At 39.8% G+C, this 15,673-nt stretch overlaps 1 protein-coding gene across 5 annotated transcripts; it reads left to right on the top strand.

The window, feature by feature from the left end:
- Nucleotides 1–3,275: 3,275 nt before the first annotated feature.
- Nucleotides 3,276–15,468, top strand: kansl3 (KAT8 regulatory NSL complex subunit 3). Of its 5 annotated transcripts, none has more exons than XM_082553319.1 (20): nt 3,276–3,517; nt 4,401–4,675; nt 4,791–4,961; nt 5,046–5,136; nt 6,083–6,268; nt 7,153–7,281; nt 7,391–7,507; nt 7,607–7,705; nt 7,953–8,024; nt 8,141–8,215; nt 8,390–8,547; nt 9,190–9,253; nt 9,344–9,532; nt 9,759–9,915; nt 10,286–10,363; nt 10,615–10,794; nt 13,288–13,375; nt 13,608–13,735; nt 14,105–14,211; nt 14,673–15,468. In XM_082553319.1, exons 2-20 carry the CDS (start codon nt 4,464–4,466, stop codon nt 14,886–14,888), a joined length of 2,517 nt encoding a protein of 838 aa, XP_082409445.1. In that variant the 5' UTR covers nt 3,276–3,517; nt 4,401–4,463; the 3' UTR covers nt 14,889–15,468. The 5 variants fall into 5 exon arrangements, with proteins under 5 accessions (XP_082409445.1, XP_082409444.1, XP_082409447.1 ...); XM_082553318.1 differs by having other exon boundaries at nt 3,277–3,524; XM_082553321.1 differs by having other exon boundaries at nt 3,278–3,524; nt 13,649–13,735; nt 14,673–14,784.
- The last annotated feature ends 205 nt before the right edge of the window (nt 15,469–15,673 follow it).

Here is a 15,673-nt window from a genome sequence, read left to right as displayed (position 1 = left end):
TATTGTGAGTTGTGATTCTTTTCCCCACGCATGATCACTAAAACCCCCATCTGCCGAATCCCACTTTAACCCCTGACTATACTCACTTTTCTGTTTACGTGTGGAGGCAAAGTCACCTTCTAAAATTTAGGCAACTTAAAATAGAGGGGTTTTTTTTTTAAGTTTTTAGTTTTCTTTGTTTGTGTTCAAGGTGATTTAATGCATTAGAATTAGAAATTCAATTGAACTAGAGTTCTAATACAATTCTAATATTGTGTTATATTGAATAGCATGAAGTCCTTTGCACAGATGGAAATGCCCAACAAAGAGCTGCTTTTAATGTATTATTTTGAGATTTCAGAGCCTGTACTTTTTCAGTTTTACTTGAGTAAGAAGTTGAATCAGTATTTGAGCTTTTTGAGCATTTTTTAATTATGTAGCTGTACTTCTACTTAAAAAAGAATGTCTGTACCTTTGCCAACTCTAACCCAGCAGGGATCAGATAATAGTAGACTAAGCTGCTTCACACTTGGTGGGTGTTTTACGGATGCAAAAGAAATTCCAGCATCGAGGGGATGAAGTTGCTTGGAGCAGTAGTTCTCGTAACTTGTGCGCGTGTGTGGTGAAGTTTTAATATTAAAACATTATTAGAAGAATAGTTAAATTACAACAGAAACTATGTAAAGCTGGTTGTGATGGTCAGAGAGCAAGTAGATGGACATAGTGGTGTCAGCCATTGGTTTTGGACACTGCACACTGATATTATATGAAATACTTTTGAGCTTTTTATATTTTAAACGCGATCTCACCTGGACAGGAGGATAGATTAAGTAATCAAATTACAATTATGAACGTTATAGTTGCAACACAAATAAATATTGCTGTGGCAGTTTTTATAAAGGCATGTCACTGCAGCACACTTTCAGCTCCAAATACAACCAAGCTATGACAGGTTATTGTTAGAAAAGAACAGAAAATTTAACGACATGTGACTTCAGTCTTGTAAAATGTTACACATGATTTTAATTGAAAGCTGTCATCCCTAGTCAGCCTGCTACCAAAACATATTTTCCTCATTGATTTCCTTCCTTTCTGATTTGTTGGTTTTCCCAAATCTTAATCTGAACCCAAAATTTTTTTTTTTAAAAATCACCAGGAGCCTCTTGTTTTTGGCAGTTATCCAACCCTTGAGAATACCTTTATTAGTGATATGATCTATGCCTTTATTGTATAATCTATGCCTCAAACCGTCCTTTCTGTAACTTAGACTGAATACAAGTCATAAAACAGACTTGTTACTCAAAATTAGTGACTGAGACCATATCGAGAACATTTATAATGAGGTAAAAAGCAAGGGTCGTTTTCTGTAAACTTTTGTAGGCTTATTAGTATTTTTGCAACTTATTGCTCCATTTTGGCTTTTAAAAAGAATGTAGGTTTAATGCACATTCACACTGGCTTCACGGTGGCCATATAGGGGACACTAAAAATATTGGAGTGGCACACCAAAAACAGAATTTTCATTTTTATTATGCTGTTCTCAAAAATAGGTTCCTTGAAAAATATGACAAAAAAGAGAGACAGAAAAGAATTATATCCATATATTCACTTCCACTTATCCTTTTTCAGGGTCGCACTATCCCAGCTGTTTTAGGGCAAAAGGCAGGGTACACCTTAGCCAGGTCACTAGTCTGTCGCAGGGACACAGACAGCCATTCGCACTCACATTCACACCTATGGACAATTTAGAGTTTCCAATTAACCACTAACTGCAGGTCTTTGGACTATGGGAAGTCCACACAGAAAGACCCCTGATGGTGGAACTGAACTCAGGACCTTCTTGCTTCAACAAGGCTAACCACCTTGCCACCGTGTTGCCCTGTCTAGTTAATTTCCTTTTATTAAAGTTAATATCTCTGAAAACAGGTACATATGAAAACCAAATAATAATAATAATAATAATCTGTTTTAAGCAGGAACAAATAAGTTAATGTTTCAGCTCATTGCAGGGTGTTTTCCTCTCTTTTGTGCTCACTTTTATTAGAATTATTAATTAATTATTACCAACATAGGACAGCCTTGCAAGGCTGTGTCTGGTGGCGGATGTGTCTGGAGCAGATGTGTAAAGTCCAAAGTGGCCCCAGTGTTATAGGAGCATTAAAGCATTATAAGACAACAACCGCCTGCATGGCTGCAATTTGAAACCTGACGTGTGTACACGTAAAAAGAAGAACTCACTTTTGTAGGGAATTGTGAGGTCATGGAGCATGTCAGTTGTTTAACACACAATAGGAACATTTATAGATTTTTTCCTTCCCCTGAAACCGGTTCATTTCTCTTGTATTTAATTAATTGTAGTTTTTACACTGAAACAGTGGCTTTATTATTGGTTTAATGAAAAGCTGAAACGGAACAGGATCCGGTGTTACTGTCACTGTCATCATTCACCGATCTGGAGTTCTGAAAGTGAAAGTCGGTTACTAATTGTATTTTTCTTGTTATTTACAGTTTTTAAAAAAAGAATTTAGCAAGGGATAGGGGGTGTGCAGACGGGTGGCAGGGAAATTCCTTAGAGCAAATCGCATCATTACATTACCTCTTTCAATGATGAGGATGTACACATCCTGGACAGGGGGGATCGCCGGTTTGAGCGGAGTCAAGGAGGCTGTTTACGTGAAAAGGGAAAGACCATCTCTGAATCGAGGAGGGGGCCTACGGGTACATCTTTCACCATCTTGCAATGCTGTGATTGCAGCCATTCCCCAACTCCCTGAGAATAGTACTCATGGCCATTGATCAGTGGTTGTTGATCAATGGTCATGAGAATTTGCATAATCATGATGAAGGAACTGACCTCCCAGCACATTGTTCATTCAGTGGTGCTGATTTCAGTCAATATGCAAATGTACGATAAGATTGGAGAAACCTGCAGTCAGCTGAGACTGAAGAAGTCATTTGGATGAGTGACGAAACGTTTCTCCCACTCAATACGCTATGTCCAGATGAACAGAATCAACCTTTGAAGAATGAAAGTCATGAAATAAATAAATATATATATATATATATATATATATATATATATATATATATATATATATATATATATATATATATATATATATATATATATATATATATATATATATCTTGGAAATGGTAGGATTCATTTTTAACAAGTTACAGTTACGCACATTTCATGTCATTAAATCGTGTATTTTATTTCTGGGGGACCGATAATAATCCAGACTTTTATTAATCCAGTCCATATTTTGCGTCATTCTCTGTCTGACGCGCCACGATCAGGGTTGCCAGTTTGGTAGAAACAGCAGGCCTGACTGAGCCGCTTGAATTTAGGGCCTAGAAAGGGAGGGCGCGGAGCCTAACAAGGCAACGAAGCGAACAAAAGGAAGTGGCTTTTACGAGCTAAATGTTTATGTTTAATATAACCTCTTTCATTGCCCGGTAAATACGCCGTTCTTATATTTGCTTTGCTCGAAGCAGGAGCTGAAGCCGTCGCGGACAACATGGAGTGATCAAAGTAAGAGGTAATGAGCGGTACACCATTTGCTTAGCTTGTAGCTCGCTATGATTATGCTAGCATGCTAGGTCATTACGCAGCTTTCAGTCGCGGGTGAATTTGCGAATGTATTTGTGATAAATATTGAACCTATTACACTTAACCCACGTATTAAGTGGAATGTTTTGGTTATTTGCCACACGCGACTCAATATGTGGTTTATAATGGCAAAATAATATCCAGTACATGGTAGAAGCTAATAGGTGGTGCTTAAAGAGTATAAACGTGTTAAGCGTCAGTCTGACTCAGTACCAGGACTGAAACTGTTTCGCTATCGCTCGTAGTGCTGTTGTTGTTAGTGCTTTTATTGTTGCTTTGTGGCTTTTTAGGCTGTTGTTGTTGGGTTTTTTTAAATCAATAACTTATAAATAAGTTATATTTGGAAAATAGCGTAAAGCCCTGGAGCTCAACGCATTGTCACTATGCATAAAAAAACTAGAAATTGTGTAAGTGCAGACCCTTGAATGTGCTCGCTTCCACAGAGCTGACTGTAGTTCAGTTATTCCGTTGTCTTTCTGATATGTCAACACTTAGAGGGCTTTAAAGGCTTTGTCTGGAGCTATTGCCCTACCACAAACTTTATGGATTTATGATGTAAGAGTTTCAATATTAAAATTGATACAAATCTTCTCTCACACACACACACACACACACACACACACAGTTTTCCTCCCACATATGTGTGCGTGGGCGTGTGTGTGATTTCTATGTTTCACAACTAATATTTCTGTAAAATTAGCAATACCACTTTAAGATAAAGTCATTTTTTTGGCAGACAAATTTGATAATATTCTTCGATTATTTTGCATAAAATACAAAAACAATTCTTCCCTTCTTTCCCAAGTTTGTCCTGAATCAGCACCAGTTGTTAAGGTCTTCCCGGGGCCCTTTGGGGCCCAGGAAGAGGATGCATCGTGGTGGAGATAAAGACTTCCAGACCTCAGCTCGAAAGATGGGCACATCCTTGTTGTTCCAGCTCTCAGCCCATGAAAGAGAGTTAGATTTAGTATTTCTGGACCACAGCTATGCCAAACCATGGAATGCCCACCCAGATGCCAGCAGTGCTCGACCCACGAGGACGCTGTTTGTTACCCCACGTCGCCAGCCTGAACCCGTTTTGTGAGTTAAAAATGCTCCTATTAGGCTGCTTCTCTTTAGCCATGGTAAAATTAGTAATCTGATGCACATTTTTAATCACTTGTAGTGATGTGGTATTTTTTTTCTTTGTCTGCAGAGATTCAGATTCTTTAATAGATGTGGAAACTGTAACGCCAACACCTGTTCTTCTATATGATAACCACAAAGCCCTTAGTGTGATGAAGGAGTGCGAGCGGCATGTCCTGTTTGCTCGTACAGTTGCTGAGAGTCCGCCGCCCCCTGATGACTGGGAGGAACATGTAAACAAGTAAGCAACCACCTCAATGCTCCACCTTTTATCATGTAACGTTATCCACTTGCAGTAAATCTCTTTGAAATAATTCTGCTTCAGGACTGGATGGACAGTGGCCCAGAACAAATTGTTCAACAAGGTCATTAAAGCTCTGCAAGCGGAAAGACTAGCCCGTCTGGCCAATGAAAATGTAAGTCTTTTTTGTTGTTTGTTTGTTTTGGGTACTAAAGGGTACTAAGAATTATTCACAACTTCTTTGTTTGACTGTGGGAAAAGATTTAACAGTTGAAATGATATATTATATATAATAATGGCACTTTGTGCCAATATGTTGTTGCCTAATATCTAAATATGGATATACACAGCTGATGCAATAATAGAATATGTTCCTGCATCAATAAATTAAGAACATTTTTAAATGCAGTCTGTTCTGTTTGTGAAGCCCATAAACAAACACACTTGTATATGAATGTCTGATTTAATTATCTGTTCAGTTTTACATATGTGGCTGCAGCTAAGTTATGAGGATAAGTTACTGCTGTTTGAGATTTGCAAAAGATGCATTCAAGCCCAATGGGGGTTGGATGCTAAGATCTGTAATACATTGTAGTTCATCACAAAAAGTTTGTAGTGAAGCACCCCCTGTTTGACTTACTAAATAGCAGGACAGACTTGCTGCAGTTATTCTCCCCAAGCTTCGTTAACATAATCCTCCCTTTCATTCTTATTTTTTGGCGGGGTTCATTTTAGTTTTTCTTTCAGGGCTTCAGGTGTCTAAAAGTGTTGTGCAGCCTCGCTCTGGCCCTCGGGTCATGTTTTGCCCGTGTGTGATTTAGGTTTTGAGTCCCTAGTTCTGCCCAGAGAAATTCATGCCCTATTGCTCCTTTGGTTAATAAATTTAATAAACAAAAATGAAGAAAGCTACCGGGTGATGCACTGATGGATAATCTGTTCACACAGAAGCAACTGAAAGCATGAGAGGAGAAATTTACAAAAGTTTTTTTACCATATGACAACTAATTTTAGGGCTTACCATCTGAACTCGCCGGCTGAGTGATAGTGGGGATCCCTGGTTCTGTAGGTTATATTTCAGACGTAAAAATGACTGAATTGTTCTGTGATCTTGTTTCTCACAGACTTCCAATGAGCCAATTTTGCGAAGGATAGCTGTGGACAAGTGTGCGAGGAAGGTGCGGCATGCGCTGGCCAGTGTGAACTGGGACACCAAACTGACACAGTGGTTACACACCACTCTAATTGAGTCTTTAAGCCTAGCCATGCTTGCTGCATACCTGGATGTGCTGCAGACTCTCAAAAGCAAGGTACGTAATTGAATAAAGAGTATGAACTGATGTACATTTTTCTGTTAGGCCTGTGCCAGAGGGATAGGCTACAAAGTTCAACCCAGCCAGGGTTTCTTTGCCTTAGCTAGCTCAATGGGTATCAGCCAGGTTTCTTGCTTCAGGATCTGCACATGCTCACATAAAAGGGGTGTTTCACGCATCATGTTACTCTTCTTTCGCACAAAATTTCTATGATTCCAGCCTGCTTCTGAGATGTTCTCAAATGATAATGATGGTGAAATGGTGATTTAACAATCTATAAAGAACATTAGAAAGTTCAGTGCTACACTATTGCAAATAAGACAAAAGATTAATGCTGCAGAAAATTTTTAATTTGGTGATTTAGTGCTCAAAGCAGTACAATAAAGATTTTAATTCAAGGTAATTGTTTTAGCTCTCAGTGCTGCTGTGTTTTTTAGTTTTTCCCTACGGTGACGGCTGCACATTAGAGCGCTGACACTTTAAACAGGATCCATTTAAACGTTAAGTATTACCGTCCCACAGACTAATAAAGGAAGTTTGGAAATTGCTTTCGTTTGCAGGCAGATTGAAGTGAAATAAATTTTATTGAATGAAGAGCTATTGCTGGTGTTAATTCTTATAGCTGCAGTTCCAGCAGTATAAAAGATAATCTGCAGTGATTTATTTTTATTTTTTTATTTATTTATTCATTTATTTTCATTTTTCAACCCAAACTTGGCGTATAACCTGCTCCATTTTATGTGTTCAGCATAAATTACTATGGTGATTTGGGTTAACAGAGGGCCTCATTCATGACACAGAAAACTGACTTTAAGCTCAACACAGGTCGCCATTAATTAATGAGACTGTTGATTCATTGTTACGTTCCTCTGTCTGCTTAGTTGCCCTCGCTGATCGACAGAATGTTGCTGTCATCGGCAAAGACCGGCGCTCCAAGCGCAGAGGCGCTGTCACTGCTACTGAAACGGCCATGGGACCCAGCTGTTGGAGTTCTGTCTCAAAACAAGCCGGTAAAATTAAATCAGTCGCTTTCAGTTTTCAACAGAAAACGTTTTCATTTAACTTTTTGCACATGTGACCCCTGAATCCTTTTTTTTTTTTTTTTTTTTCTCCTTGCAGAGCAAGCTTCCAGGATCCCCGCTCATCCTTATTGCACCATCAAGCCCAACCAATCCCGCCCTCTCCACTTCACGGAGAATGAGATTCTGGCAGTCACAGCTCTCCTTTTTTGGAAAGGTCAGATGTCCCATCAGATCAAATCTTTGTGTTTACAGAAATATTTTTCTTCCCTGTTTTGTCACAGAAAACTGCCTAAAACAGCTGTTTTTGTGTTAGGTCATCCCAATACACACTCATGTGAACAGCGGGGCCAATATTGGCATCACCCAGTGCCTAGAGCACATGTTGGGTACTGTCAGGGCCAAGGTCATGGAGGTAGGATGTTGGTTTTTATTTGATGCATTAGTGACTATAGCTGCGATGTGATTGTGATCTTTATTTTGTTAAATTCATGTAGATGAATGTGGCAGATTTTTAATTATGCACATTTCTAATTGTATTTATTAGGTAATGACTCAGATCACTGTCCAAACTAGAGATGCTATATAATGGTTATTTATTTTTTTTGTTTGTGCGTCTGTACCTGCACTGATTGCATGTTTTTTATAAATGTAACCACCAGGTTCACAGTCACTTTCCTCACAAACCCATTATCCTGGTCGGCTGGAACGCTGGGGCTCTTATGGCTTGCCATGTAAGACTTTTTACCATGTATTTATCATAGTGATTTAATGTGATGGCACTAATAAAAGTGCACTATTGTCAAAAGTGTGCAATAGAATACATTTTAATAATAAACTTTGACTCCAGGTGTCCCTGATGGAGTATTTGACGGCTGTGGTCTGTCTTGGCTTCCCCCTGCTAACAGTCAATGGGCCACGTGGGGTATGACCTAAAGCATTATCTAGCTTCAGCACTGGTTTTTATCTTTGATGTTTTACTCAACTGTTAGAAAAAAATACTGTCTTCTTCTTCTTCTTTCTTTTTTTTTTTTTTTAAAATATAACTGAAAAACAAAACTTTGCTTGTGCCAGTTTTTCACATATTGGTGGTTTACAGGATGTGGATGACCCGCTCCTGGACATGAAGACACCAGTGTTGTTTGTGGTCGGCCAGAACGCGCTCCAGTGTAGCACAGAAGGAATGGAGGAGTTCAGAGAGAAGCTCAGGGCAGACAACAGCATGGTGGTGGTTGGAGGCGCGGATGACAATCTGAGGTCAGTCACAGCCTTAAAGATCTGAAAAACATAATATTTTAGCAGGGACCAGAGATGATGTTCAACGAGTCAAATGCAAGTAGATTCCTCATTATGTCAGTGAAGCTTGGAAGATATTCGCGTCACAGCAAGTAAATGCCTGTATCGAACTTATCACTGGGATGAGAAAGATTTACTCAAAAGCTTAATGTACAGTTTTGTGCACAAGTCCTTCTTTTCTATATATTTAGCTTTTAAAGTGCTCATGAGCAATCGTTCTCCAGGCTTTCTGAAGGTCTCACATAGTTTTTTCAGAACAAATTGACTGAAATTTTCAGACCGATGCTTGTACCTGACCACTTTCAAAACAAATCTATGAATGGTTCAAAGATAAGAAGGCACTTAACTCAAGAGATGGCACATAAATGAGATAAGTTTGCTGGGCAATAATACAGTTTTTATGGGGGGTTATATGGCATTTCTTTGCTCAAGTGTAACTACTTTGTTTGCAGCGTATATGACACTGAACTTCTTGATGAAATGTTCTGAGACCACATATATGTGATGCAAAAACGCATTTTAATAGTTTGAACAATATATTGGCTACATGGTCAAGTATGACACTTAATATTTTTCCACTTCTGACTCTAAACCACTCCACAGAATCAATTCAGCAAAGATGAAATCAGAAGGACTGACGCAGACCATGGTGGACCGCTGCATTCAGGTGGGCCCTCATAGCTAGAAAGCATTTTTCATCTGCTGCAGTTTTATATTTTGAATATTTATATTTTGTTCTTCTCTCACTGGTCTTTAGGATGAGATCGCTGACTTCCTTTCAGGTGTGCTTACACGGGCGGAGGGCCACGGTCATGGCTCAGGTGAGCTGAGAGACATGGACACAGAAAAGAAGAAAAGGCCTCGACGGGAGCTTCCCTTTGACATGGAGAGAGGACGACCATCCTCCCCTGCACTGAGAGTTCCTATCTCGCCGTCAGGATCTGAGGTAAGAAGTCTTCTGTATTTTTATGAAATAAAAAATGTTTTATGAAATGATGGTAAATTATACAATGGTGTGTATCATAACTGTTATCATTCAACAGTAGCTGTTGAGTTTTAATAATAAGACCTTGTATGGTGGAATTGCAGTCATAGCATCGTGTCTTATGATTGTAAGAAGCTACACTGTCTGCATATGAGTCACCAGGTGCTCATGTTCGCTCGATCCTCAGGATCTGTCTAGTGTCTGCAGCAGTCCCACATCCAGTCCCAAACCCAAGACATCTGGTCTTTCTCCGGCACAGAAGTCCAGCCTTATCACTGCTACACAGTTGCTCAAGACACACATGCAGCGCTCCGGCACAGTGCTCACTCACAAGCAGGCTCAAGGTCAGTGCACCAACTCACTCAACTCTGAATTCATTGAAAAGGGCTCTGTAAATACGCTTGTGCACTGTGATCCTTGGTACCTGTGTGTACACAGTTGTCCCGTTCACCCCACTTGTTTATTTGAACTTGTTAAAACGAGCCATTGATCTTAACTCCAGTGGAATTTTTGCAGAGGTGTTACAAGGTAACCAGACAGGGTAGAATGCAAGATGTGAAAATGATGGTAGAAAACAAAGATTTTGAAGAGATTATCAAGTCACGACATCTGATGGGGGAAGATGGAACGTGACTGAAATACTTTCCTCTCATCCTCTTGTCTCTTCTCTTCCTACAACTTTCCTTTCCGGCTCTTTTTTCCAATTCATTCCAGCTCAGTTTGCTGCTTTTATGAAACAAAACATGCTTGTGAGGAAAAATCTTCCTCCTGGCACTCCTCCTTGTATTTTTGGTAAGTGTCTATCCCTCTTCTTTCCTTTTTTTCTTTCCTCTTTCCCTTTCACTCTCCTTCCTTTGTTTCCGCTGCTTTAATTGTAGACTAATGTGACTACTTTACTGCATTAAAACTTTATAAAGCTTTTGAGAGCAAATATTAACTTCAAAGCTTGGGGTTAGTTAAGGATAAAATACCACAGGTTCGTGTCACTTCAGTACTTCACTGATAGTTGTGTGTTCGTCTGTGTGTTTGTCTGTGCCGTGCAGTGCCGGTGACCTCTGATCAGATGGAGGGCCTGGACAGAGATGAACTGCGGTCCCATGGCAAGAGGAGGCAGACACCTAGTCCCACTCCAAGCAAAGCCTCCAAGAGAGCAAAGATCAAGGTTACTATTGTTTCCCAAAGCGATTCAGCAGGGGGCAGCCTCAGTCCTGCTGCACATGAAGGTACAAAACCTGGGATCCTTTAACAGTGGTTTGATTTAGGAGTATTGGTAATCAGAAATTGTGTAAATGAAATCATGAAATTTTGATATTCTTGATATTAAAGATGATGATAAACTAAACTGGTTCACACACAACAAGCTGACACTTGCTCGGCGTTGTATCTAGACTAAACAACCACAAGGGTCGACTTCTGAATGTCACCCGTAGCCCAGCCCTGCTCTCCACACAACACTTTTAGCATATGCAGTCATGAAAAAACTCACTGTCGGGGGAAAAAAATCCACAGTCCAATAGACCAACTTTGGATAATTGCAGTTTAAACCAGATGAAACCAGCAAGTAGGAAGGCCTAAATGTAGCAACCAGATGGACTACTCCACTGGCAGCATCTAAGTAAACAAACAGCTGGCAATAGCGTTCACTGTTAAATGACCACAGCTGCATATAAAACCTCTGGTCTAAGTGAGGGAGGTCAAGCTCACTTTCTATCAAGTTACTTTGATCTGAAGTGGGCTTGACCAGTAAATCATCTTACTGTCAGTTTAAAGAAGATTAGCTACATATTTAATTTCTGAGATGTCTTAACCCTCTGGGGTCGACGGACGCACCGGCGCGTCAAAATCACATGACCAATTTAAGACAACACGGCTACAAGATGCAGCGACCCAGAGTCTCCAATTCAATTTGGACTTCAAACTATATACCAGTTTTTAAATTGTGTCGATGGGCCACGTAACACCAGAGTTATGATTAAAAAATACACGCGATGTTTCTTTCTGAACAAAACAGCGGTGTGCACGGCAGAAAGAAACGGTAAAAATGGTGTTTTCTAAGGACAGTGCTAGCAAACACTCTCCGCTTGCGAGTGAAAAAATAAAAAACACCCGTTCCCTATTGGTGTTAAAGTGTACCATGTGAGCCAATCAAAAAATGATATGGCAGCATGTGGCACTTGGTTGTTTAGGGAGAAGGGGAAGTTTTAGGAGTGACGCCCGCGAGAGAAATCGGGCGACTGAAAGAAAGAGAGAGGGCGAGTTTTCACATGTGAGACATTAGTGACATTTAGCGTGTTTGGAGGCTATAGTTACTGTATTGTGTACTTTTTGTTTTGTGTGTCAGGTATACTAGCGAATGTCACATTTCCTCCAAAAAAAGCCACCAAGGGCAGATTCCAGTGTAAACGCTGTGTCCACATAGAAAACTGGACCGATACACCTCCTGTTGTCAGACCTGCAGGGTTTAGGCCAGGGTTGTGGCCAGATTTAGGTAAATGGTACCATACCTTTCTTGTTTGCCAAACGTGCACAATTTTTAGAAATGTATAATTTCTATTTGGATTTCAAGTTATGAAAATGATTCGTTAAACACGTTAAATATTTAAAATGAAACATTTTTGTCTGAGTTTAGATCAATTGTGCTAATATAGTATGTCAAAATGAAAAAACGACTCCAATGCCAGATATTCGAGGTTGTGCTGAAAATAATGATACCAAACAAGGCAAGATAAACAGTTTTTTAAATGTGAAATGTAGAGGTGAAATCAAAAGTAATCAAAAACGGCCAATTATACCCTGGACCGCAGAGGGTTAATATAAGATTTTTTAAAAACGTATAGCTTCAACAGTGTATCTAAGTTTTTCTGTGCAATAAATATGTAAAATTACAGAAAAGGTTCTGATAGTTTATAGCCCAAAGCAGTCTGTAGTTATAAAACATCATTTTTGTTAAAAATAAATTTAAGTGAAGTTTCTATAGATGGTAAAAAACTGTTATTTTTCTCTAAAATAATTATTTATCTGCTGCTTAAATCAGTGCAACATGGACATTCCCAAAATGGCCAAAAAATGCCAACTGCTTTGAATTGCACTAGATGGATTAATTATTTACTTGGTTGAATTGTCAGTGAGGCAAACCACTTAGTTTGTGAAATAAAATTCCAATAAACAGCCTTAAAAAAAACAAAAAAACACACAGACACACACAAAAAGAAGGCAGTGACTGATTCAGCCAATCAGCAATACATTCCTGCAGTCACCCACTATAAGGTGTTGGGTAATTTGCCTCTCATGTCATACATAGCTTCATACAAACTTGAATCTTTAAACACTGAGAGAACTTGTCTGGGCTTTTTTGTTTGTTTTTGTCAGAATAAAAAGATATAGTTCATTCTTTCATGCGTTGATTAAAATCACTTGTGGGCAGACAGATGCTTTGAGCAGGTTGAGTTCATTCAACTGTGCAGATGAAAAATGTGTTTTTTGTTGATTATGCATTATTAAATTTAAACTAGGGCTTTGCTAAGCCTTTTATTTTGAAAAAACAAACATTCTGCCTGTCATTAATGACCAGGTGGTTGTTTTGAGATTCACCCTTTTTCTAGAAATGATCATAATTTATTTGTTGTTTTTTGTTTTTGTGTTCCTTTTTTGTTTTTACCAAAGCGAGATAACTGACTGTCCTTCATATTTTCTTTTTTTTTTTTTTTTTCTTGCAGTGGGTGTCTCAGGAAAGCCCTTAACTGTGACAATGGGACAAACTGTAGCTGGTGCCAAGGAGCTGTCTGGACTTCTTACAGGCCAACGGTAAGCAAGCCAGCGCCATAACACACACACACACACACACACTGACACATTGAGGTTGGAGCACTTGAAACCCTAACTATCCCTACACCCACATCCACTCCCATTTGGTGGGGTGTCTGGTGCAGAGGGATTGGTTAGAGGTGTACTTGGAGTTTGGGAGCTGAGTGATGGCCAAAGCAGCACTTGCTGGGGTAGCTCCTGAGTAGACTGGTGGTTATGTGTGTCACTGCAGGTCTGGTAGTCTCTCAGAGGTGTCTGGTGCCCTGTCCCCAGGCTCCAGCTCATTCAGCAGCGTGCAGCCTTGCATGGTGTCGGGGCCTTCCACACCAGCCCAGGCGCAAGCTCCAGCCACTGCCCAAGGTATCTTCGTCTTGTCCTGCCTTGCACGCTTGTTTGCACTCTTAATTGTGCAGCTGATCTCAACATAGTGACATCAAAACACAAGTGCAGTTCTGCTTGGTTTTATTGTGTGGGATCCAGTTTGATCGCTGAGCTGAGAATTTGGACAACATGTTTTAGCAAACATCATCATTGATCACCTCTTGCACCATCGCTGTCAGTCACTGACCCAAACCTTGCCCTGGCTATCGTGTGTGTGTGTGTGTGTGTGTGTGTGTGTGTGTTGTTAGTTTAGGCCTTGGAATGTTTTGTTTTTTTCCCTTAATAATTTCTGTGATGTTTCGTTGGGATTGATTTAACCCAATCAATGATTGATCTGTGTGTGTGCAGCACCTTCCGCCAGCAGTCTTCTACAAGGCCTAAGTTTCAGTCTTCAGGAGATCGTCACCAAAGCTCCTAACGTTCCCTCAACAGCAGCCAACACAGGTGGCACCCAGGTAACACTTGGAGTGGTTGTATTCGATTCCTAAACCAGATTTTGAACCATCCATTTGCGATAAATTATGTAGACTATTTATAACACTCAAAGAGGGTTTTATTTATTTTTATTTTTTTAAAGTGTGTAGTTATGTGTTAATCTATTTTTTTGAATATGCCACATTTGTAATTGGTTACCCAAATGATTAAAAGAACTGAAAACACACAGATCTAGTGGAACTTCCATGGTTTAGGTACATAAAAGAGAAACTGGAGCATATGTTTTATTGCCAAGGAAAAACTTTTTTTTTTTTTTTTTTGTTAATAGACGTCGTCATCGCGTCTAATCGGCTTCAATACTACCAAACTGCTTTTTTTTTCTTGCTTTTTTTCCTTTTAAGTGACCTAATGGAATAAAAGATGATAAAATCATCTTTCCTGTCCACTCATCTTCCCTCATGCTGTTTGTGCCATTCCACAGGGTCCGGTCCTGAGCTCCGCCGGTACCAGCAGCAGTGCTCTGCTCCGGGCAGTGCCTGTGGTCACCACAGGAGGAGTGGCTAAAACCACCGCCATCCATCAGCTGCTCACTAATGGTGGGCTGGCCAAACTTGCTAGCAGCTTGCCTGGCTTGGCGCACATCACCAACCAGACCACCGGTATGTCTCGAGCTGCCAAGACACGACGGCCACGTTGAATGCCCAGAGTTTGTTCATCCTTTGTTTTGGAAACAGTAGTGCAGGAGGTCTGTAGGCCGGACGTAGAGGAATGTAGAGAACATCTCTGATACTTGCAGAGATGGTTTGCCTGGAATGAGCCTAACTGTTGTAAGGTTTGCAGAGGAATGTGCAGCTTACACGTACAGCAGCCAATGGCAGATTAGTGGCGTACATGTTTTCATGTTCACGGAATGGAAAGTCACAATTTAGAGTTTCCATCTGATGTCGGACACACAAAGGCATGAAACAGTTTGATCCTGAATAATTGTGAATTAAGTTAAGATCAATGTTAAGAGGGTTGACCAAATTTTAATAAGACTCCTGTTTTTCAGTCAAAACTGCTTTCTGCGTCAGCTTTGTTTGTTCAAGCGATCATTTCATGTTTGTTTCTTTTTGTTTGCCTATTTTGTAAACCCATTAAATCACCTGCTTTCAATTATTCATTTATATTAACGCTGACCTCCTAGAGAGTTGTGTTGAGAAGCAATAACGTTGGCACATGGCATTACCCAAGCTGTTCCTGTTGTAATAAAGACTGGAATCAAACTTGTGTTTTCATTGTCGTCTTGTTGTCATTTTATTTTGAGTGTAAATCAGTTGGCTTTCTCACCCCTTTCACTTACCTGAACCTCCAAATTTGCTTTTACCTTTCATGGTCATCTAATATCATGAACGTGCTTTAAAAAACAACAACAACAGCTATCCTTTAGATGACTTGCATCACAGCATGTTTGCAGCAAATTATTATTTAGTCTAATCTGGT

The sequence above is a fragment of the Aulonocara stuartgranti genome (genome assembly GCF_965226115.1).
Source record: "Aulonocara stuartgranti genome assembly, chromosome: 12".
Classification (NCBI taxonomy): domain Eukaryota; kingdom Metazoa; phylum Chordata; class Actinopteri; order Cichliformes; family Cichlidae; genus Aulonocara; species Aulonocara stuartgranti.
The sequence above is the reverse complement of the archived record's forward strand: the minus strand, read 5'-3'. Positions and strand labels throughout refer to the sequence as shown.